The sequence below is a fragment of the Ambystoma mexicanum genome, chromosome 4q (genome assembly GCF_040938575.1).
Source record: "Ambystoma mexicanum isolate Mex_15411 chromosome 4q, UKY_AmexF1_1, whole genome shotgun sequence".
Classification (NCBI taxonomy): domain Eukaryota; kingdom Metazoa; phylum Chordata; class Amphibia; order Caudata; family Ambystomatidae; genus Ambystoma; species Ambystoma mexicanum.
This window is the reverse complement of record NC_090928.1, coordinates 537,109,808-537,134,765: the sequence shown is the minus strand read 5'-3', so window position 1 is coordinate 537,134,765 and position 24,958 is coordinate 537,109,808. Positions and strand designations below refer to the sequence as shown.

Genomic DNA, 24,958 nt, shown 5'->3' with positions numbered 1-24,958 from the left:
TAGAGAAACGTTCCCATTTATGGCCGTAGCACATTAGTGTCGACGACGCTGTGGCTTTGGCAAGGACCTCCCTGCACTCTGTTGGCAGCTCAAACTCCTAACTCTAAGGCTGCAGGAGCCATGCCTTCAGGTTCAGAGCTCCCGAGCCCTGATGAAGGATTGCGCCTCTCTCTCTGGTGAGCAGATCCGATCCGGAAGTACCAGCGACTTGACTGGAGGCGAAACTGACAGGCTGAATAGGTCCGGATACCAAATCTGCCTCCGCCACGCAGGGGCGACGACTATCATCTTGCACCAACACTGTCTGAGTATGTTGATCACATGTAGCAGGAGAGGAAGCGGAGGAAAAGCGTATAGAAACAGACCTTCCCACGGGAAGGAGAACACGTCTCCCATGCTTCTCGGTAGGTGGAATCTGCTGGTAAACTTCTGGCACTTTAAGTTTGCCGCTGTGGCAAACAGATCGATCCGAGGTCAGTCCCATTTGACAAACAGACAGTCTACCTGATCCTGACGAAGATTCCACTCGTGGCATGAGCGCAGTTCCCTGCTGAGGGAGTTGGCAATGTGTTCTTGACGCCTGCCAGGTGGAACGGGACAAAGAACAACCCCTATCTGATGGCCCAATGCCACAAGCCCTGACCTTCCTTGGAGAGCACTGGGGATTGCGTGCCCCCTTGCTTACGGATGTAGAACATGGTGGCGGTGTTGTCCATGAAGATCCTCACCACCTTGCCTCTCAGAGACGGTAGGAAAGACTTGAGGGCTCAGAACACTGTCCATAGCTCCAGGATGGTGATGTACAGATCCTTTTCCTCCGGAAGCTACAGACCTCTGGCGCTGCCCAACCTTCCAGAGAGGCGTCCCCGGTGACGGTCTCCTGGTATGGCAGGGTTTGAAATCCCCTGGGAGATGTGGGAGCATACCCCCCCCACCACCATCGCCTGACGGAATGACTCTTTGAGGGGGATCTTTTCTGGAAAATTCCCAGACACTTGTACCTAATGTGCATCTAAGAATTCCTGTAGGGGTCGCATCTGCAACCTGCAGAGACAGACGAGGTAGATGCAGGACTGTATCATGCCTAGCAATGACATGAAGGCCCGAACCATGACCGTCTTCGCCGATGACAGTCGCTGCATTTTCCCTTGAATGGCCGCTAGCCTCTCTTACAAGGGGGATGCTAGGCAAGCCACTGTGTTGAGTCTGGCGCTGAGGAATATCACGTTCTTTGATGGCGTTAAGCTGGATAGTTTATGGAGCACAGAGAAAATAGAAGAGGGCCCAAAAGGTGGGGCCCTCCCGTCCCCTGCACACTATTTACTGATGCCACATAGGGCCTTCAAATATATAGATATAAATCTATCAATGTATAAATATATAACAGCAGTTTTGTTAGTTGAGCATATAACGATTTATTTGGCAAAGAAGAAAACAAAATAAAATTTGCCAAAAAGCACAATCTGTTATACAAAGTAATTCATGACGTATGACATATTAAAACAAATTGCGATGAAGCAATAAATGATGAAGAGATGATGCTGTCCAATTGTGGGGTGGCCGACGCGTTTCGAGGGTAACCTCTTCTTCATAAGGGCCCAATTGAACTGTTGACAACATTACAAAGAGACAAAAAGTAAAATCTTTTATTTTATTTCCATACCAGTCAAGGACTGACTGACAAGCTGTACATAACTCGAGATGCTAGCGAGATGGTGAAAAGCAGAATACTGGAGATCTAGTATGGTGAAAAGAGTGAACTCTCAGATAAAAGAGAAATACTCTATACTAATAACTAAACCCATAACAAAGGAGATGTATTGTGTGAGATCCACCTACATGGTGGGATCTAGAAAATGGCGTGATAAAAGATTGAACAGATCGAGATAAGCCAAAGGCGGTAGTGGGTTATAAATAGCAAGGACCACCCTTGAATAGTGAAAAAGCAGAGACAATATGGGGAGCGTGTATAAGAAAAAAACCTTACCCCTCCTATGGACGGGAAAAGAAAAAAGAAAAACTCCAAAAGAGCGTTACTGAATAAAATAAATAATACTTAGAATGAACCGGAAACGGTTTTAAAGAATGCACTCACTCGAGTTGCGGGACGGGTAGCCAAGGTATCAGGGGCATCCGTGTGGTCAACAAATATTTGAAACAATTATACGATGCAGGGCATCTGCAAAGAGACACGTACTGCTGGCACCTAAGTGGGGACACATACATTTCTGTTATACTGAAGAGAAATGAACATGGGGTCTCCCAACCGGGCAAAGAAATCCAAGTAGCGGTAGCTTACCTATACAGTGTGTAGAACACTGTTAGTGGAAACTGAAACCGGCAGGCAATGGCTCCGCACGGTCGTGACCTAGGAAACGAACTGTGCTGGGGACACGCCGTCAGACGTAAAAAGGAAACTAAATAATAAACATAAAAAAGGGGGCATAGAGGACGGTGAGTGAGGAATATGGGGGCCATCTTGCAATGGCGCATAGTGCAAACGTACTCATAAGGACTGACCAGAGATCAGGATGAATAAGAAAGGTAGAGTAAATATGTTCCATAGTGAAATTTAGGAATTCTGGTGTTCACCATCGTAACGCATTTTATAATTTAGGTACTAAAAAAACAGAAATTTGTGAATAGTACAGTAATCATTACAGTCATGATAGATAACACAAATGGTACATGCAGTTTACTCTAAATAGTCCAAAACAAATCATATAGAGTAATGAGGCTACTCATTATATAGTGAAACAGTTATGATACAATGGCAAGGGGATTGAGGGCAAGGATAAGAGATTGCGATATAGCCTATTACTCATACAAGGTTCGAAATTTAGGAATTCTGGTGTTCACCATCGTAACGCATTTTATAATTTAGGTACTAAAAAAGCAGAAATTTGTGAATAGTACAGTAATCATTACAGTCATGATAGATAACACAAATGGTACATGCAGTTTACTCTAAATAGTCCAAAACCAATCATATAGAGTCATGAGGCTACTCATTATATAGTGAAACAAGTATGATACAATGGCAAGGGGATTGAGGACAAGGATAAGAGATTGCGATATAGCCTATTACTCATACAAGGTTCGAACCCATAGAAAGATGGTTCAATAGGTCATTCGTGGACAAGTGCAAACAATTAAGTAAATATAGGCAAATCAAACAAAGGAGAATACAGTTCCTTTGGAGAAAACATCAAAGTCACAACAGTTGTAATGAAATAGAATATTAAAGTAGTGTAAACAAAAAATTGTTTTAAATCCGGGATACAGACACTTGTGTATAGTAATTGGCAATGTAGTATGTGGATTTCACAATTAACTATAGAAAGCAACTCAAAGAGAATTCATCATTCAGACCCTTAGGTTGCAAAGTGTCAAGTGTGTGGATCCAGTACTTCTCTCGCTGTGACAACAGGGATTGGTAATTGCCACCTCTGGGTGGACGTTTGACAATTTCTATAACTTGAAATTTAATTTGTGCAATCGTGTGTTGGAATTCGATGAAATGCCTTGCCACTGGGGATCTGAGATTCTTACATCTGATGGTGGATTTGTGTTCTGACCATCTTTCTTTGACGGGTCTTATGGTTTGTCCTATGTATAATTTACCACAGGGACATTTCAATGAATAGATGACACCTGCGGAGAGGCAGGTGGAAAAATCTCTGATTTTGAATTTCTTCCCAGTTTGTGGGTGAGATATCGTTTCACCTTTTATAACATTGTTACAGTTCGTACAATTCAAGCAAGGAAATGTACCCTTCTTTATGGTACTCAGTACAAGTTGTTTGTCTTTAGGAGGTCTTTCCGCTCTCACTAGTTTATCTTTGAGATTGTGTCCACGTCTAAAGGCCATCATTGGTGCTTTAGGAAATAATTTCAGGAGAAAGGGATCATTGTGTAGTATGGTCCAATTTTTACGCAAAGTTTTGCTGATTTGGAAACTCTGTCGTGAATACTTTGAAATGTAGAGTAGCGGTGTGGGTTTGTCTTTGACTTTAGGGATGCGTAGTTGTTCCTTCGTGAAGGTCTCTGATCTGTTGCGGGCTTCTCCTATGACAGTATCTGGATACCCCCTAGAACCAAATCGTTCAACTAAAAATGAACATTCTGAGTCAAGGCCTGCTGGATCTGAGATAATTCTCTTCAATCTTAACATTTGACTGAATGGTAGGCTTTTAAGCATGGGTTTAGGATGGAAACTGCTGAAATGTAAAAGATTGTTCACGTCTGTTGGTTTATGGTACACCGTGGTGTCGATGTGACCCTCTTTGATCTGTAAGCTCACATCCAAAAAATGTAATGAAGGATCCCCTACTTCCATTGTGAATTTGATTGTGTTATTTACTGAATTCAGATGTTCCAAAAAGAGATCCAATTCATCTCGTGTTCCACACCAAATACCAAAGATATCATCTATATAACGTTTCCAGGTCAAGATTTTGAATGACCAAAATGGGTGCTCCAACACGTTTTCTTTTTCAAATTTATACATGTAGGTGTTAGCATAAACCGGAGCCATGGCAGACCCCATTGAAGTACCTGATGATTGTACATAATATTGGCCCTGAAATCTAAAATAACTATTGTGAAGAATTATTTCCAATAATTCCACAATAAATTCTTTATTCCCTCTTATATGTTCATGATTCAACAGAAGCCAGAGTACAGCATCGACCCCTTCGATGTGGGGAATAGAGGTGTAAAGGCTGCATACATCCATACTAAAGAGAATACAGCTAGTGTCCAGGGCTATGATTTCTTGTAAACAATTGAGGAAGTCTGTAGTATCCTTCAGGTAGGTTGGTATTTTCTGAATTAGAGGTTGAAGTAAACGATCCACATAGATGGCCAAGGGGTCAAATATGCTATCGGTTCCCGCAACTATTGGTCTGAGTGGCGGATTAATATTGTCTTTATGAACCTTTGGTAGGCCATAGAACACAGGCGTGATTGGATATTTGTTTATAAGGAACTGACTTGTTTTTAAATCAATCCAGTTGTTTTCCAAAGCATTGTCAACAGCTTTCTGGATGATGGCTTTGATTCTAAATAGTGGATCATTATCAAGTTTTGTATAAGTAACGGTGTCGTTAAGTAGTTCCAAACATCTCCGTGTGTAGTAAGATGAATCCATGATCACGATTGCCCCACCCTTATCCGCAGGTTTGATAATTAAATCTTCATCTTTAGCCAACTGTTCAACATGTTCAAGTTGGCTGTTCTTGATATTAACTGGTTTAGTGCTATGATAGTTAATTCTATTGAGGTCATTAATGACACTCTTCTCGAAGAGATCCAAGATCGAGTTTTGAATCTGAGGGTCGAAAGTACTCTTAGGGCGCATCTGTAAGATGTCATCCTCTAGGGCCTGTGATTCTGTATCCAAATCGGATTCGAAAAACATCTTCAATCTTAATTTCCTCAACAATCTGTGAAGACAGATTTTTTCTTCAAAAAGTGATGTGTTGCAAGTAGGAACAAAGGAAAGACCACGGTTTAAGATATCAAGTTGGCCACTCGTCAGGTTTTTGCTTGATAGGTTCATGACTAGATTTTCACTTATTTGTATCTTCCTTTTTGTGTTTTTCTTGCCTCGTCGTGTTTTTCTTTTTCTTTTGGTCTGTCTCTCAGGCCTAAAAAAACACCTGTGGTACTAGCAACTGTCCCAGATTGAGATGGTATAGGGTGGGGAGTTGTAGTCCCAGGTGTTGGTGCTTGCTGTGAAGTTTGTTCTTGTGACTGATCTTTCAGTATTGGTTCTCCCACACTACTACTACTACTGTCACTCCCTGAGTTGGAGTTATTAGGATTATTAGCTCGACTTCTGATGACGTTTCTGTGATGGTAAAACTCCTGCCAGGTATACACGATATCGTTCAAATAATCAAACGTATCACGTTTAAACTTACGTAGTTTCCTTTGTTCTATGTCTGCTTTGTAATTACTCAATTTGGAGTTGATGTCTTCCAAAAGTTGTGTCAGATCCTCTTTTGACTTGAATTCTAAAAGCTGTGTTGTCAGTGCTTCTATGTCTTTGTCGATGGATGTCAATGACTTGGAAAGTTCCTCAATCGTAAGTAAGATCAAGTCAAGTGAACACTTGTTCAGAATTTGATCCCATTTAGCGACAAATGCTTTGCTCTCGCTGCAGAGTGTAGGTCTCAAATATACCCTCAAACCTCTAGGGATTCTCTGTGATTTGTAATATTCCACTAGGGTACTGGCATGTAATTTCTGCGATATCTCACGTCTAATGAGTTTTTCTAATTGAAAGATTATTTTGTCTGGGCTAACTTTACTCTGTAAAGATTGGTCTGTATCCTTGATGAGAGCTAATATGCGTTTAGCTTCTTCCGCATCAAATGCAAGTGTAATTGCGTGTTTATCTGTGATCTCATTGATGCGAGAAAATGACATATTTATAATGAACAAAATTTATATCAGGGTGCTCCCCACTTGGTACGTGCCACACTGGAAGACCAGTACATATGGAGGAAACAAAAAATGCTGACAGTGGTGCACACCTGGTAACATTTGATATAGAAATTCAAATCGTCATTATACGTACAGCAGAGCTGATTTAAGAATTTTAAGGTGCGGGGGAGGAAACAAGGCCTTGGCACAAAGCCTAAATCAGAAAAGAGAAAATAGAAGAGGGCCCAAAAGGTGGGGCCCTCCCGTCCCCTGCACACTATTTACTGATGCCACATAGGGCCTTCAAATATATAGATATAAATCTATCAATGTATAAATATATAACAGCAGTTTTGTTAGTTGAGCATATAACGATTTATTTGGCAAAGAAGAAAACAAAATAAAATTTGCCAAAAAGCACAATCTGTTATACAAAGTAATTCATGACGTATGACATATTAAAACAAATTGCGATGAAGCAATAAATGATGAAGAGATGATGCTGTCCAATTGTGGGGTGGCCGACGCGTTTCGAGGGTAACCTCTTCTTCATAAGGGCCCAATTGAACTGTTGACAACATTACAAAGAGACAAAAAGTAAAATCTTTTATTTTATTTCCATACCAGTCAAGGACTGACTGACAAGCTGTACATAACTCGAGATGCTAGCGAGATGGTGAAAAGCAGAATACTGGAGATCTAGTATGGTGAAAAGAGTGAACTCTCAGATAAAAGAGAAATACTCTATACTAATAACTAAACCCATAACAAAGGAGATGTATTGTGTGAGATCCACCTACATGGTGGGATCTAGAAAATGGCGTGATAAAAGATTGAACAGATCGAGATAAGCCAAAGGCGGTAGTGGGTTATAAATAGCAAGGACCACCCTTGAATAGTGAAAAAGCAGAGACAATATGGAGAGCGTGTATAAGAAAAAAACCTTACCCCTCCTATGGACGGGAAAAGAAAAAAGAAAAACTCCAAAAGAGCGTTACTGAATAAAATAAATAATACTTAGAATGAACCGGAAACGGTTTTAAAGAATGCACTCACTCGAGTTGCGGGACGGGTAGCCAAGGTATCAGGGGCATCCGTGTGGTCAACAAATATTTGAAACAATTATACGATGCAGGGCATCTGCAAAGAGACACGTACTGCTGGCACCTAAGTGGGGACACATACATTTCTGTTATACTGAAGAGAAATGAACATGGGGTCTCCCAACCGGGCAAAGAAATCCAAGTAGCGGTAGCTTACCTATACAGTGTGTAGAACACTGTTAGTGGAAACTGAAACCGGCAGGCAATGGCTCCGCACGGTCGTGACCTAGGAAACGAACTGTGCTGGGGACACGCCGTCAGACGTAAAAAGGAAACTAAATAATAAACATAAAAAAGGGGGCATAGAGGACGGTGAGTGAGGAATATGGGGGCCATCTTGCAATGGCGCATAGTGCAAACGTACTCATAAGGACTGACCAGAGATCAGGATGAATAAGAAAGGTAGAGTAAATATGTTCCATAGTGAAATTTAGGAATTCTGGTGTTCACCATCGTAACGCATTTTATAATTTAGGTACTAAAAAACAGAAATTTGTGAATAGTACAGTAATCATTACAGTCATGATAGATAACACAAATGGTACATGCAGTTTACTCTAAATAGTCCAAAACAAATCATATAGAGTAATGAGGCTACTCATTATATAGTGAAACAGTTATGATACAATGGCAAGGGGATTGAGGGCAAGGATAAGAGATTGCGATATAGCCTATTACTCATACAAGGTTCGAAATTTAGGAATTCTGGTGTTCACCATCGTAACGCATTTTATAATTTAGGTACTAAAAAAGCAGAAATTTGTGAATAGTACAGTAATCATTACAGTCATGATAGATAACACAAATGGTACATGCAGTTTACTCTAAATAGTCCAAAACCAATCATATAGAGTCATGAGGCTACTCATTATATAGTGAAACAAGTATGATACAATGGCAAGGGGATTGAGGACAAGGATAAGAGATTGCGATATAGCCTATTACTCATACAAGGTTCGAACCCATGGACAGCATCATCTCTTCATCATTTATTGCTTCATCGCAATTTGTTTTAATATGTCATACGTCATGAATTACTTTGTATAACAGATTGTGCTTTTTGGCAAATTTTATTTTGTTTTCTTCTTTGCCAAATAAATCGTTATATGCTCAACTAACAAAACTGCTGTTATATATTTATACATTGATAGATTTATATCCATATATTTGAAGGCCCTATGTGGCATCAGTAAATAGTGTGCAGGGGACGGGAGGGCCCCACCTTTTGGGCCCTCTTCTATTTTCTCTTTTCTGATTTAGGCTTTGTGCCAAGGCCTTGTTTCCTCCCCCGCACCTTAAAATTCTTAAATCAGCTCTGCTGTACGTATAATGACGATTTGAATTTCTATATCAAATGTTACCAGGTGTGCACCACTGTCAGCATTTTTTGTTTCCTCCATATGTACTGGTCTTCCAGTGTGGCACGTACCAAGTGGGGAGCACCCTGATATAAATTTTGTTCATTATAAATATGTCATTTTCTCGCATCAATGAGATCACAGATAAACACGCAATTACACTTGCATTTGATGCGGAAGAAGCTAAACGCATATTAGCTCTCATCAAGGATACAGACCAATCTTTACAGAGTAAAGTTAGCCCAGACAAAATAATCTTTCAATTAGAAAAACTCATTAGACGTGAGATATCGCAGAAATTACATGCCAGTACCCTAGTGGAATATTACAAATCACAGAGAATCCCTAGAGGTTTGAGGGTATATTTGAGACCTACACTCTGCAGCGAGAGCAAAGCATTTGTCGCTAAATGGGATCAAATTCTGAACAAGTGTTCACTTGACTTGATCTTACTTACGATTGAGGAACTTTCCAAGTCATTGACATCCATCGACAAAGACATAGAAGCACTGACAACACAGCTTTTAGAATTCAAGTCAAAAGAGGATCTGACACAACTTTTGGAAGACATCAACTCCAAATTGAGTAATTACAAAGCAGACATAGAACAAAGGAAACTACGTAAGGTTAAACGTGATACGTTCGATTATTTGAACGATATCGTGTATACCTGGCAGGAGTTTTACCATCACAGAAACGTCATCAGAAGTCGAGCTAATAATCCTAATAACTCCAACTCAGGGAGTGACAGTAGTAGTAGTAGTGTGGGAGAACCAATACTGAAAGATCAGTCACAAGAACAAACTTCACAGCAAGCACCAACACCTGGGACTACAACTCCCCACCCTATACCATCTCAATCTGGGACAGTTGCTAGTACCACAGGTGTTTTTTTAGGCCTGAGAGACAGACCAAAAGAAAAAGAAAAACACGACGAGGCAAGAAAAACACAAAAAGGAAGATACAAATAAGTGAAAATCTAGTCATGAACCTATCAAGCAAAAACCTGACGAGTGGCCAACTTGATATCTTAAACCGTGGTCTTTCCTTTGTTCCTACTTGCAACACATCACTTTTTGAAGAAAAAATCTGTCTTCACAGATTGTTGAGGAAATTAAGATTGAAGATGTTTTTCGAATCCGATTTGGATACAGAATCACAGGCCCTAGAGGATGACATCTTACAGATGCGCCCTAAGAGTACTTTCGACCCTCAGATTCAAAACTCGATCTTGGATCTCTTCGAGAAGAGTGTCATTAATGACCTCAATAGAATTAACTATCATAGCACTAAACCAGTTAATATCAAGAACAGCCAACTTGAACATGTTGAACAGTTGGCTAAAGATGAAGATTTAATTATCAAACCTGCGGATAAGGGTGGGGCAATCGTGATCATGGATTCATCTTACTACACACGGAGATGTTTGGAACTACTTAACGACACCGTTACTTATACAAAACTTGATAATGATCCACTATTTAGAATCAAAGCCATCATCCAGAAAGCTGTTGACAATGCTTTGGAAAACAACTGGATTGATTTAAAAACAAGTCAGTTCCTTATAAACAAATATCCAATCACGCCTGTGTTCTATGGCCTACCAAAGGTTCATAAAGACAATATTAATCCGCCACTCAGACCAATAGTTGCGGGAACCGATAGCATATTTGACCCCTTGGCCATCTATGTGGATCGTTTACTTCAACCTCTAATTCAGAAAATACCAACCTACCTGAAGGATACTACAGACTTCCTCAATTGTTTACAAGAAATCATAGCCCTGGACACTAGCTGTATTCTCTTTAGTATGGATGTATGCAGCCTTTACACCTCTATTCCCCACATCGAAGGGGTCGATGCTGTACTCTGGCTTCTGTTGAATCATGAACATATAAGAGGGAATAAAGAATTTATTGTGGAATTATTGGAAATAATTCTTCACAATAGTTATTTTAGATTTCAGGGCCAATATTATGTACAATCATCAGGTACTTCAATGGGGTCTGCCATGGCTCCGGTTTATGCTAACACCTACATGTATAAATTTGAAAAAGAAAACGTGTTGGAGCACCCATTTTGGTCATTCAAAATCTTGACCTGGAAACGTTATATAGATGATATCTTTGGTATTTGGTGTGGAACACGAGATGAATTGGATCTCTTTTTGGAACATCTGAATTCAGTAAATAACACAATCAAATTCACAATGGAAGTAGGGGATCCTTCATTACATTTTTTGGATGTGAGCTTACAGATCAAAGAGGGTCACATCGACACCACGGTGTACCATAAACCAACAGACGTGAACAATCTTTTACATTTCAGCAGTTTCCATCCTAAACCCATGCTTAAAAGCCTACCATTCAGTCAAATGTTAAGATTGAAGAGAATTATCTCAGATCCAGCAGGCCTTGACTCAGAATGTTCATTTTTAGTTGAACGATTTGGTTCTAGGGGGTATCCAGATACTGTCATAGGAGAAGCCCGCAACAGATCAGAGACCTTCACGAAGGAACAACTACGCATCCCTAAAGTCAAAGACAAACCCACACCGCTACTCTACATTTCAAAGTATTCACGACAGAGTTTCCAAATCAGCAAAACTTTGCGTAAAAATTGGACCATACTACACAATGATCCCTTTCTCCTGAAATTATTTCCTAAAGCACCAATGATGGCCTTTAGACGTGGACACAATCTCAAAGATAAACTAGTGAGAGCGGAAAGACCTCCTAAAGACAAACAACTTGTACTGAGTACCATAAAGAAGGGTACATTTCCTTGCTTGAATTGTACGAACTGTAACAATGTTATAAAAGGTGAAACGATATCTCACCCACAAACTGGGAAGAAATTCAAAATCAGAGATTTTTCCACCTGCCTCTCCGCAGGTGTCATCTATTCATTGAAATGTCCCTGTGGTAAATTATACATAGGACAAACCATAAGACCCGTCAAAGAAAGATGGTCAGAACACAAATCCACCATCAGATGTAAGAATCTCAGATCCCCAGTGGCAAGGCATTTCATCGAATTCCAACACACGATTGCACAAATTAAATTTCAAGTTATAGAAATTGTCAAACGTCCACCCAGAGGTGGCAATTACCAATCCCTGTTGTCACAGCGAGAGAAGTACTGGATCCACACACTTGACACTTTGCAACCTAAGGGTCTGAATGATGAATTCTCTTTGAGTTGCTTTCTATAGTTAATTGTGAAATCCACATACTACATTGCCAATTACTATACACAAGTGTCTGTATCCCGGATTTAAAACAATTTTTTGTTTACACTACTTTAATATTCTATTTCATTACAACTGTTGTGACTTTGATGTTTTCTCCAAAGGAACTGTATTCTCCTTTGTTTGATTTGCCTATATTTACTTAATTGTTTGCACTTGTCCACGAATGACCTATTGAACCATCTTTCTATGGGTTCGAACCTTGTATGAGTAATAGGCTATATCGCAATCTCTTATCCTTGTCCTCAATCCCCTTGCCATTGTATCATACTTGTTTCACTATATAATGAGTAGCCTCATGACTCTATATGATTGGTTTTGGACTATTTAGAGTAAACTGCATGTACCATTTGTGTTATCTATCATGACTGTAATGATTACTGTACTATTCACAAATTTCTGCTTTTTTAGTACCTAAATTATAAAATGCGTTACGATGGTGAACACCAGAATTCCTAAATTTCGAACCTTGTATGAGTAATAGGCTATATCGCAATCTCTTATCCTTGCCCTCAATCCCCTTGCCATTGTATCATAACTGTTTCACTATATAATGAGTAGCCTCATTACTCTATATGATTTGTTTTGGACTATTTAGAGTAAACTGCATGTACCATTTGTGTTATCTATCATGACTGTAATGATTACTGTACTATTCACAAATTTCTGTTTTTTTTAGTACCTAAATTATAAAATGCGTTACGATGGTGAACACCAGAATTCCTAAATTTCACTATGGAACATATTTACTCTACCTTTCTTATTCATCCTGATCTCTGGTCAGTCCTTATGAGTACGTTTGCACTATGCGCCATTGCAAGATGGCCCCCATATTCCTCACTCACCGTCCTCTATGCCCCCTTTTTTATGTTTATTATTTAGTTTCCTTTTTACGTCTGACGGCGTGTCCCCAGCACAGTTCGTTTCCTAGGTCACGACCGTGCGGAGCCATTGCCTGCCGGTTTCAGTTTCCACTAACAGTGTTCTACACACTGTATAGGTAAGCTACCGCTACTTGGATTTCTTTGCCTGGTTGGGAGACCCCATGTTCATTTCTCTTCAGTATAACAGAAATGTATGTGTCCCCACTTAGGTGCCAGCAGTACGTGTCTCTTTGCAGATGCCCTGCATCGTATAATTGTTTCAAATATTTGTTGACCACACGGATGCCCCTGATACCTTGGCTACCCGTCCCGCAACTCGAGTGAGTGCATTCTTTAAAACCGTTTCCGGTTCATTCTAAGTATTATTTATTTTATTCAGTAACGCTCTTTTGGAGTTTTTCTTTTTTCTTTTCCCGTCCATAGGAGGGGTAAGGTTTTTTTCTTATACACGCTCCCCATATTGTCTCTGCTTTTTCACTATTCAAGGGTGGTCCTTGCTATTTATAACCCACTACCGCCTTTGGCTTATCTCGATCTGTTCAATCTTTTATCACGCCATTTTCTAGATCCCACCATGTAGGTGGATCTCACACAATACATCTCCTTTGTTATGGGTTTAGTTATTAGTATAGAGTATTTCTCTTTTATCTGAGAGTTCACTCTTTTCACCATACTAGATCTCCAGTATTCTGCTTTTCACCATCTCGCTAGCATCTCGAGTTATGTACAGCTTGTCAGTCAGTCCTTGACTGGTATGGAAATAAAATAAAAGATTTTACTTTTTGTCTCTTTGTAATGTTGTCAACAGTTCAATTGGGCCCTTATGAAGAAGAGGTTACCCTCGAAACGCGTCGGCCACCCCACAATTGGACAGCATCATCTCTTCATCATTTATTGCTTCATCGCAATTTGTTTTAATATGTCATACGTCATGAATTACTTTGTATAACAGATTGTGCTTTTTGGCAAATTTTATTTTGTTTTCTTCTTTGCCAAATAAATCGTTATATGCTCAACTAACAAAACTGCTGTTATATATTTATACATTGATAGATTTATATCTATATATTTGAAGGCCCTATGTGGCATCAGTAAATAGTGTGCAGGGGACGGGAGGGCCCCACCTTTTGGGCCCTCTTCTATTTTCTCTTTTCTGATTTAGGCTTTGTGCCAAGGCCTTGTTTCCTCCCCCGCACCTTAAAATTCTTAAATCAGCTCTGCTGTACGTATAATGACGATTTGAATTTCTATATCAAATGTTACCAGGTGTGCACCACTGTCAGCATTTTTTGTTTCCTCCATATGTACTAGTTTATGGAGCACCCCAGCTCCATCAGCAACCGGAAGGCCTCCTTTGTGTGCTAGTCGGCCAGTTCATGGGAGCGGGCGCGTATCAGCCAATCGTCCAGGTACAGGTATATGTGTATGCCCTGCAGACGCAGGTGGGCTGCCACTGGGGCCAAGCATTTTGGGCCTTGAACTGGTAGTGGTGGCCTTGTACCACGAACCGTAGCACTTCTGATGTTTCCTTTGGATGGGGACATGGAAGTACGCATCCTCTAGGTCCAACAACGTCAAGAAGTCCCCTTCCTTTGGTTGGTCGAGCATGTGTTTCAACGTGACCATCCTGAATTTTTGGGAGGTTGTCTGTATGACGTGGAGTATTCCATGGATGATCTGCTCTATTTTACCCGGGGGGAGCGAAAAGACGACGAGCGATGCCGCTGCAGACTGCCAAGGGAACGTGCCGTCTCTGTGTCTGTTTTTATGGCTTGAAGGGGTTCATCGACCGCCTTCCTGAACACATTTTTGCTATCGAAAGGCATATCCAGGACCTTTGCATGAACGTCCTGGCGAAAGTTAGTGGCCTTCAACCATCCTTGCCGACGAAGGCAAACACTGTTTTTCATCTGTCAGAAGTCTGTGTCATCGATGTTACCGTAATGGCATGGTCCGATGCCATCTCCCCTTCCTGGAAGAGAGCAAGAGCCTCGGTTTTCTTGTCATTGGGAAGGAATTCCAGGATAGTGCCCAGCTTGTACCAAAGCTCTTGGTCGTATCGGGACAAGATAGGCAGAGCATTGGCTGCTTTGATCGTGGATGCCGCATTGTGGATAACTCTTTCCCATGGCATCCATCTTCTTCCCCTCGTTGTCCGGGGGACCGATGAGGCGGCTGGGTTGGCTGAACGTTTCGACACTACCGAGTCCGGCGACGGTTGTGACCTCAAGCACTTGGGTGCAGAGTCTGGCACCCTGGATTTCTTCTCCAAACTGTCTCGTTTGTTTGGAGCCGTGCATGGGTTTTTCATCAGAACCAGGCCTTCCACCCAAATGTCATTCAAAAAGGGTACAGACATGATAGGCTTCCTCGTGGACTCCTGTCGCTGATACAGGAAGCCCTCCTTTTTGGTTTCCTCAGGCAGCAGCTGGAACAGCTCCGAGGCCCTGGAGTTGGAGTGGAATGATCCCACCTCGTCTGGTGGAGAGCCTCTGCGAGGGGTGTCAGGTGTGTTGATTCATAGTCTGCCAGGACAAAGTCCTCATCTTCGTCGGTTCCCATGGCCATGTCCGTACCAGTCTCTGTGTGTGTATCCGGGTTTGCTGATGGAGTCGGGTCCCGACATGGTGGAGGAGGCTGATGCGATGGCGCCGGGTGACGCTTCCTCTTTTTTTTGTCAAAATATTTTTTATTGAAATATCGTTTACACATGAATTCATCGAGCATGTGAACGTGGAAGTAAAATAGTAGCCGTTACAAATAATCAACGCATCGACATTTCATTTTCATCGTTATAATTCATCCATTCTATATAATTCCATCATTAAAGTACTCATTATGGAAGGGTTTAACTAAATATAACGACGCTTCCTCTTCTTACATGGAGACTGGTCATGGGCCTACAGTACAACAGGTGCCGTTGTTGTAGGCAACCTTTGCTGGATCTCCGTCACTAGGGTGTGAAGAGTTGACAGGATGTCCATGGATTTGTCCCTCGGCTGGGCAGGGAATGATGGAGTGGTAGGCCCAATGCCGCCGCCCTCCTAGTGGACTATATAGACAGACGCTTGGTTGTAGTCGTCTGTGGAGGAGATATCATTGGCTGATCGTAAACCTTGGAGGGCGCTCTGGGGCCTCCTCGCCCCCTCACCCCTTTTCAATCCTGAGGGCTATGTACCGAGACGTGAACCGGTGCCCCCCCGGAACCCTCAGGGGTGTCCACAGCCTTCGCTGTTGCCTCGGCGGCCGAATTATGCCTGGGAGGCAGGGGTACTCTGTGCTGTAGGGACCACCCTAGTCGAGTCTGTACCACCTGCCTTAGCAGTTGCCCCAGAGGATGTCGACGAAGCGATCGACGGCGTCTTCGGCTGCGCCTGGTGAGCTGCTGTGAGGCCTTCTGCTCTTCCTCCGGCCTTTGTTTCTCCGATTTGTCCCGTAACTTTGCCGGGGTGGAGGACTTCCTCTTTGAGGAGGAACCCAATGGCAGGCTGGCTGAGGGGGCGGACATTGATGAAATCGCGGTTTTTCTGACCTTGGACCTGCATCAGCCGCGAACCCGGTGGAATCGGTCCTGCGGACTTTTCCCCATCTTGGACCCCCACGGATGGGGCGCCCTCAAAGGACTTTGACCTCCTGTCTTAGGGAGACCGCTCCTCGGACCAACCGGTCCTGGGTGAGGCATGACCCTGCTCGGAAGACTGGTCAGGGGCCATACTCGATTTGAGCCATGTCGCCAGGTTGCTATACCCGTCTTTCTTCGAGAAGCCCAGGCATATCTTCGCACCCATCCTCGTTGTGGTCCGGTTGCAAGCAGTACAGACACTTTTGATGTTCGTCCTCCACAAAGGCGTTCCTTAGTCCGTATTGGATGTAGGGCCTGAAAAGGGTCCGTCACTCCTTTTTCACCTCGATCATGGTCGGAGGGCGTGAATTAGGCCCAAGACGGCATTCCAGAAACTTAGAAACTTCAACTAGCAATTGCCCTGAAGATGTGCGCAAGTTCACCGACAACGGATCCCTGTTGCCGGCTGTTGAAGATAGGAGCAAAAGGGCTCTGATGGAACAAAAATCAAACTTTTCAGCGAAAAACCTGGAAAAAAGTACAAAATAGCTCAGAGAGCAACTCGAGGACTCCCAACACTGAAACGTGCTGTAAAAATCTGAAGATGGCTGCCAGAAGCGGGGCTTAGGGAGAGGACTGTCGTTGGATGGGGGCATTATGACCCAGAGGGCAGTGATTGGTTTAGAGGAGAAATACAGTTTTAAAGAGAAAGTGAAACAGTTTTCTTTTACCAAGGATTCCCAGCCTGACGGGGAATATTCATGAGCATGTGTATCCATGCCAGATCCCATGCTGGAGAAGGTGAGGTATTGGTTACTGAGTGAAGTGTTATTGCTGCGTGAATCCACGTGTATGTGTGGCAAGTGCTTATAGAACATAGAGAGTAAGGCGTAATTGTGAACTGTATGATGCAGAGTGGGAGGGTGTGAGAGGAGTGGGAGGTAATAGTGTGGAGGAGTGAGTAGTAATAACATGGAGGAGGGAGTAACATCAAAGGTTGGAGGCGAGGTCTAAGAGGAATGAAATGTTGAAGGGTTGGAAAATTGGTCGGAGGAGTAAGAAGGGGAGAAGCAGTAACAGTAGATGAAAAAGGTGAGTGGGATCAACAGAGAAAGCTTGAATCCATAGTGCAAGACACTATTCCATTTCCCATTAGAACAATAATAACTTGATAAGAGTAGGGACAGCTGGAATGTCCTAGAGGGAGTTTAGATTAGCATCTCTAGAATTAGCCAGCTTTTAGATAGTAGGACTTACTATTCATTAGTACCAACCTGGGGTTACAGACGCCTGGGTTAGGGAGGCACGTCACATCTAGACAAGAGAGAGAGAGAGAGAGTGGGCAGCCCTAGGGCCCAGGAAAATAAAATCACTGTGAACTGCCTCAGCGAGTTGGAGTGATTCTTGTGTCTTCTAGGACATCTAAAAGACATTTGAAGCATGCTGGGTCATTTATAATTTACAATTTATTTGGGAGTTTGATTTGGGATACTATGTACTAGCTCTTCAATTCCCTGAAGTAGCTCCTGCTTGCTGCTTCACGCTGGATTGCAAGCTGCAGCTTTTGGCTCCTGCAACATCAATTCTTTACTTTGATCCCTGCCTAAACAAAAGGTCAGTACACACACAACAGGGCCCCTCTGTATCCTACCCCCTGCTGTATATCTGTTCTGTTACCTCTGAAAAGCCCTCTGTTGTGTATCTGTATTGTTGTATACCTCTGTAAAGCACTCCATTGCTTTGCGAAACTAGGTCTGTGCTAAATAATTACCACAATAATAAACAAAAAGGGTCACTTTATATGGAAAAACAACTCAAATACCATCCAAAGACATACACCAGAAATCTGTTCACCTGCCGATAAGGCGCACAACTTATCTAGCATACACAGATCAACTGGTAAGCCATGCAAACTGCGCTACAATAATTCAATCAGCAAAAAGCCAGGAACCACTTGCACCGCAATACACAAACCCGTTCAGGAACCCTACATGCCACAACCATCAGGTAGAAACCAAATGGGTCACCAGCATAGCACATGCGCTGAATGAAACACACCTAACTGTGCACCCTGTCATAATCAGACTGGCCACAAGCAGCAACCAAAAATGTGCCAGTACCAGTTTATTAGTGGAAAGAAACAGGCTCCCAACTGGCACCCAAACATGCCACTAGCTAAAAAATTAATAAAAATACAAAAACACTGGACAACACCCCATAAAACAGTGCAACACTTATGTGGAAAACAGCCTACAATCACATACGAGATGCACAATAGATTCCAAAATAGACTCCCATAGCACTGAAACACACTAGACTAAATATGCCCACAAAGAAACGCCCCAGCCCCAACCACACCAGAGCAGATTAGACTAAGCGCCTGATTCATGGAACGTTTTCCTCTTGGATTGCGCCATTAAAAAAACACTTCCATGAATCAGGCCCTAAATTTGGCAGGTGTTACAAGAAAAGTAATTAAATCCTACTGCTGAAATACAACATAAATGTGCATACATTCTAATCACTATGGCACATAATTAGGTTGAATTATCTTCTCACGAAATGATCGCACAATTTTATTTCAACACGTGGGCACTGCTATTGTTTGTACCTGGTAAGGAATAGCTACATATGACAATGCATTACTTACCGTAAAAGCATTTCTGATGGTTGTATCTGCTTAGATTCACATGCTGTGCATAGGTCCGACATCCAGTGGTCACTGCGGAGTATTGCATTTTGTTTTTCGTAGTCGAAAAGGGGACGTCGACAAGGCGTGTCTGTAACACTATCCCTATAGTGACGTGCGTTGTACCCACAATCCCTCACGCGTCGAGGTCCCTCTGTTTGTATTTTTCTGCCCTGAGGGAGCCTTCTAGACGTGAGTGAGTACAGAAAAGAGAGATATAAAAGGAAGTCTATGTTCCTTCCATCCGAGCGGGGAGGAAGGGTGGGCGCATGTGAATCTAAGCAGATACAACCATCAGAAATGCTTTTACGGTAAGTAATGCATTGTCTTCTGATGTTTGTTAATCTGCTTAGAATCACATGCTGTGCATAGACTAGCGAGCAGTACCCGGAGTTGGCGGTGGGTTATGAGAAGGAACAGTAGAGAAAAGATGTCTTAATACTGCCTGTCCCACCTGGGAGTCAGATCTTGAGTGTGCATCTAGACAGTAGTGTTTTGTAAAGGTGTGCACAGAACTCCAGGTAGCCGCTTTGCAGATGGACTCAAGGGGAACATTTGCAATGAATGCTATGGATGCCCCAGTGCCTCGAGTGGAATGTGCTCTTGGCTTGAAGGGTAGTTCTCTCTTAGCAAGAGTGTAACAGAGAGTGATGCATTGTACAATCCATCTAGATATAGTGGACTTAGAGACTGCATCTCCTTCTCTTCCTGCTGCCACCGAGACAAAGAACTGATTAGTCTTTCTCAGTGATCTGGTTCTTTCCATGTAGAACATGACAGCTCTGCGTACATCTAGTGTATGCAGACTTTTTTCTCCCAAGTTGGAAGGGTTTTGAAAGAACGTTGGTAGTTCTATAGATTGGTTTACATGAAATTTAGAGATGAATTTTGGTGCAAACCTTGGGTGTGTGCGAAGAACCACCTTATCCTTGTGAACTGATACGAAGGGGTCTAATACAGAAAGAGCCTGTAGTTCACTTACTCTCCTAATGGAGGTGATAGCTATTAGGAAAGCAGTCTTAAGAGTGAGGTATTTAAGAGTTGCCTTGTGCATGGGTTCGAAAGGAGTGCCCATGAGTCTAGAAAGTACCACGTTTAAGTCCCATCCGGGAGCTGGGCTAGCTATTGGGGGGTGTATTCTCTTTACCCCTTCCATGAAGGCCTTTATAACTGGTATCTTCCACCACGACACTTTAAGTTGGGAAGTGGTGTATGCAGAAAGTGCCGCTAGGTGGACTTTAATGGAATTAAACACTAGACCTGAATCCAGTAAATGGGTCAAGTACAGAATAATGTTAGTGGCAGAGCAGTCAACCGGGTTGATGTTCTTACTTCTACACCAGATGACAAATCTTTTCCACTTGCTAGAATAGCAGTGGCGAGTATTAGGTTTTCTGGCTTCCCTGAGGATGTCCATACATCTCTGAGGGAGATGTAAATGTCCAAATTCTATGATCTCAGGAGCCAGGCTGCTAAATTCATGGTCTGAGGGCATGGATGCAGTGTCCTGCCCTTGTCTTGTGACAGCATGTTGTACGGGCAAGGAAGTTTCATTGGGGGAGATGGGGACATCTCCATCAAGTGAGCGAACCATGGCTGCCGGGCCCACATTGGGGCCACTAGTATCATGGTCACCTGCTCTTGGTGCATCTTGTGCACCACCTTGTTGAGGAGGGGAGTCGGGGGAAAGGCGTAAACAAATTTCCCTGACCATTGAATCAACAGACCGTTCCCCTTGGACTGGTTCTGGGGGTACCTGGAGGCGTAACTTTGGCATTGTGAGTTCTCCAGGGTTGCGAACAGGTCTATTTCCGGGAAACCCCATTGCGTGAAGACGTTTAAGACGATGTCTTCTTGCAATTGCCATTCGTACTCTTTGGGTAGGGGGAAGTCTCTGCTGAGTTTGTCTGCTAGCAGATTGAGTTCCCCTGGTACATGTTGTGATAGTAGGAACATGTGTTTGAGAGCCCACTTCCATATATTCTGGGACAGCTTGGACAGTCCTGGAGAGTGAGTGCCCCCTTGCTTGTTGAGATAGTACATGGCTGTGGTGCTGTCTGTGAGGACCATCACTGTCTTTCCTTGTAAGTGTTCCTGAAAGGCTTTCAGTGCTTTGAACACTGCTAATAGTTCCAGCAGGTTTATATGTTTGGATGCTAAGCTCGGAGTCCACACTCCGTGAGCAGTCTGATGGGATAGGTGAGCCCCCCATCCTGTAAGGGATGCATCTGTGGTTAGAGTGGCTTCCACTGCGGGTGTGGCAAAAGTTTTCCCTAATAACAGGTTTTCCTTTGTCCACCACCGTAGCGAGAGAACCAAGGCCTGCGAGACCACCACTAGATCGTCCCATTGTCCGCTGGCCTGACACCACTGGCTGTAGAGCCACTCTTGCATTGGGCGCATGCGCAGGCGCGCGTCAGGTACCAAATAAATACATGACGCCATCATCCCTAGCAAACGCATTGCTTTGCGTACCGTAACTTCTCGACCTGCCACATAATGGGGGATCTGAAACAGCATGTTTTGGACCCTCTCGTTGGAGGGGAAGACGAGGCCGTCCTTTGTTCGAATTAGAGCCCCTAGGAATTGTTTGATTTGGCTGGGGTCTAAGCTGGACTTCTTTTCGTTGATGGAGAAGCCCAGTTGGGACAAAAGGTCTACGGTCCTTTGGGTATTGGAGAAGCATGTTTCGTAAGAATCCCTGGTTATGAGCCAGTCGTTGAGGTACGGGTAAACCGGGATGGATAATCTGCGCAGGTGGGCCGCTGCCACTGCCAGTACTTTCGTGAATACCCTTGGTGCAGATGCTATCCCGAAGGGTAGTACTCTGAACTGGTAGTGTTTGTTCTCTATCTTGCACCTGAGGTATTTTCTGTGCGCTGGCAACATTAAAATATGAAAGTATGCATCTTTCATGTCTAGTGTTGTCATGTTATCCCCCTGTGATAACAGTGGGATTACATCCTGCAAGGTTACCATACGAAACTTTTGGGGTTTGACAAAATTGTTCGCTGGACGCAGATCTAATACAGGGCGCATGGTTAAATCCTTTTTGGGTACAAGGAAGTACACTGAATAAATACCTTCTGTTACCTGCGATAGGGGGACAGCCTCTATAGCTTCTTTTTTCAGTAGCTCTTCTACTTCTTGAAGAAGAATAGTGAGGAGTTCCGGTGTCATGCGCCGGTTCCGTGGGGGTCTGTATTTTGGGGAACCGTTGAATTCGATGCAGTATCCGTGGGCTATGGTGGATAATACCCAGCGGTCTGACGTTATTCCCTCCCATGCTGAAAGGAACGATGTTAGCCGGCCCCCGACCGGTGATGCATGGGAGGGGACCCGAATCTTTGGGTCATTTGTTGGTATTGGGCGTGGGGCCTTTTGGACTGGAGCCGCGCCCTCTTCCTTTGCCACGACGTTGGCCTCTTTGACTGAACTGGGTGCTTTGGTTAGAGGGCCAGTTGGTAGCAGAGTAAAATTGTTGTTGGCTTTGCTGCTGGCGTTGGCCACGAAAGGAGCGTCTATTGCCATAGCTGCGTCTGTTAGGTGGCCTAGAAATTTGGTCAAGAGTCTTGATGGTATCAAACTCCTTCTTCGCATGTTCTAGGGCCTAATCAACTGCTTTTCCAAACAGATGTGTTTGCTCTATGGGCTTATTTATTAGGGAAGCCTGGGTTTCTGGCTTAAATCCCGAATTGCGCAGCCAGACATGGCGTTTGAGAAGTATTCCCTGAACCAGGGAACGTCCAGGTGTCTCTGCGGCATCCAAGGAGTTCTTTACGATGCCCTGGTTTACAAGAGTTCCCTCTGATATAGTAGCCAACAGGCGTGAACGCAGGGGTTCTGGTGCGTCCTCTGCTTCGCTGCGCAGCTTGCTCCACTGTGCATCTGCGTAGCTAGCTAATAGGGAATTGTTATTCGCAATCCTAGTTGAGAAGGCGGCGGAGGTCGTGATTCTCTTCCCAAGTGCATAGAGCTTCTTGCCCTCTTTGTCAGGTGGTGCCTCACTAGTAGATAGTGGTACCCCGCTCTCTTTCTTGCGTTAGTAACTACCAGAGAGTCCGGAATAGAATGTCCCCTGATGTACAAAGGGTCAGAAGACGAAGGGCTGAAGAGCTTTTCTATCCGAGGGTTGACCCCTCTGACTAAGGCCGGATTGGAAAGGGAAGGAGTTATTCTTCTCCTTATAGAAGCCAGGAGCGGAATGGACTGACTGACCGGGGCTTTTTCTTTAATAACTTTTTCTACAAAGTCTATGTCCGGAAGAGTCTCCCCTGTGTCTATTTCAAAATGCGCTGCTGCCTTGCGCAATAGTGCATTAAGTGAAGGCTGGTCATCTATGGGGGAGGTGTTCCCAATAGGTGAGTCCTTGGGAGGAGAAGGGTGAAAGACATCAGGGTCTGAGTGCACTGATGGGGATTGCCAAGGCTGCACTGATGGGGAGTGCCAGGGCTGTGAGGTAGCTGTATCTTCCTCAAAAGCTCCTGCGCTAGTGTAAGGGTCTTCCTCAAACCTCTCCTCCTCATGTTCTTCCTCTCCACCTAAACACTCCTCATCTTCCTGGAGGTATTGCTCCTCTTCAGTGAGGTCATATGCATCTGTAGAAGGGGGAAACAGCCTAGGAATCTTGACCCTAGGGTCATCCTGGGTCCATTCTCTTGGTCTTTTGGGTGTGGGTGGGTTATGGCTACCCAAAAACCTCTCCATCTTTTCCATACAAGAATGGAGTCTTTCCATGGTCTCATGGGGAACCCCTGAATAGTCTAGAGAGGGGAAATCAGTGTTATCACCTTCAAAACGCTTCGAACGCTCCCACAACGTCGACGAAAGGTTTCCGTCGCCCTCAGAAAAGCCCTCCGGTAGTTCAGAAGTGCCTTTAGATGAAAGGGGCAGTTCCTGGCTACTCTTGTGCTTTTTCGGCGTTTCTATTTCCTTGGGTGCGGTATTCGACGTCTGTTTCGTCGTCCGCTTACGTTTATCCTCGGAAACAATTCTCGCCAGACTCTCGATGACGAGTTCGTCAGTCGAGGGTTCTGGAGTCGGCGTTGCCTGCGCTGCGCGTTGTTTTTCGACGGCCGCTCTATGGAGCGTTACGTCGGATGTTTTTGATGTAGCGCCCGTGTTAGATGAAAGCCCAATCGCTGGTCGCGGCTGCGTTTGCGGGTGGGGCTTGAGACCCTTGCGGTCTGAGGTCGACGCCGGAGTGCCCTGTGTCCCCTTCGGCGCTGGTGGATCCTTCGTCCTCGACGAAGAAGAGCCGTGGGTTGTGTGCTTAGGCCTATGGGGTCTGTGTGCATCCTTGTCGCCGGGGTGTTCATCCCCATAAGCAGGGCGTGAGCCAAGCCTGTCGGGGCCGGGGACGGACGTCGAGGAGCACGAGCGCTCCTTCTGGGGGTTAATGACTTCCGTAACGGACGTCGAGTTATCACCCTCCTCGTCACTTTCTGTAACAGCGGCAGCGGGTGAGGAAACTGACTTCGACATAGCGTAGTCCGCCCACCTCTTAACTTTCCGTTCTTTAAGTGTTCTTGGTTTCAAGAGCTTACAGGCGGCGCAGCTGCCCTCTTTATGATCGGGGGGCAAGCAACGATTACAGAGCTTGTGTTTGTCCTTCCAAGTGTATTTGCCCCTACAGCGTGGGCAAAACTTAAAAGGTGTCCTCTCCATAGCTGAGGCAATA

At 43.8% G+C, this 24,958-nt stretch overlaps 1 protein-coding gene across 8 annotated transcripts in view; it reads right to left on the bottom strand.

The window, feature by feature from the left end:
* CCDC28A (coiled-coil domain containing 28A) overlaps window positions 1–24,958 on the bottom strand; it is a 414,393-nt gene that overhangs the window by 66,424 nt on the left and 323,011 nt on the right. For 5 of the 8 annotated variants that reach the window (XM_069608099.1, XM_069608094.1, XM_069608096.1 and 2 more), the window contains one exon: window positions 6,784–7,000. The exons of the other annotated variants lie outside the window; for them this stretch is intronic. In XM_069608099.1, the coding sequence (XP_069464200.1) occupies window positions 6,891–7,000 (110 nt within the window). In that variant the 3' untranslated portion in view covers window positions 6,784–6,890. Of the gene's footprint in view, window positions 1–6,783; window positions 7,001–24,958 lie in introns of those variants that run through there. 8 annotated transcript variants of the gene reach the window in all.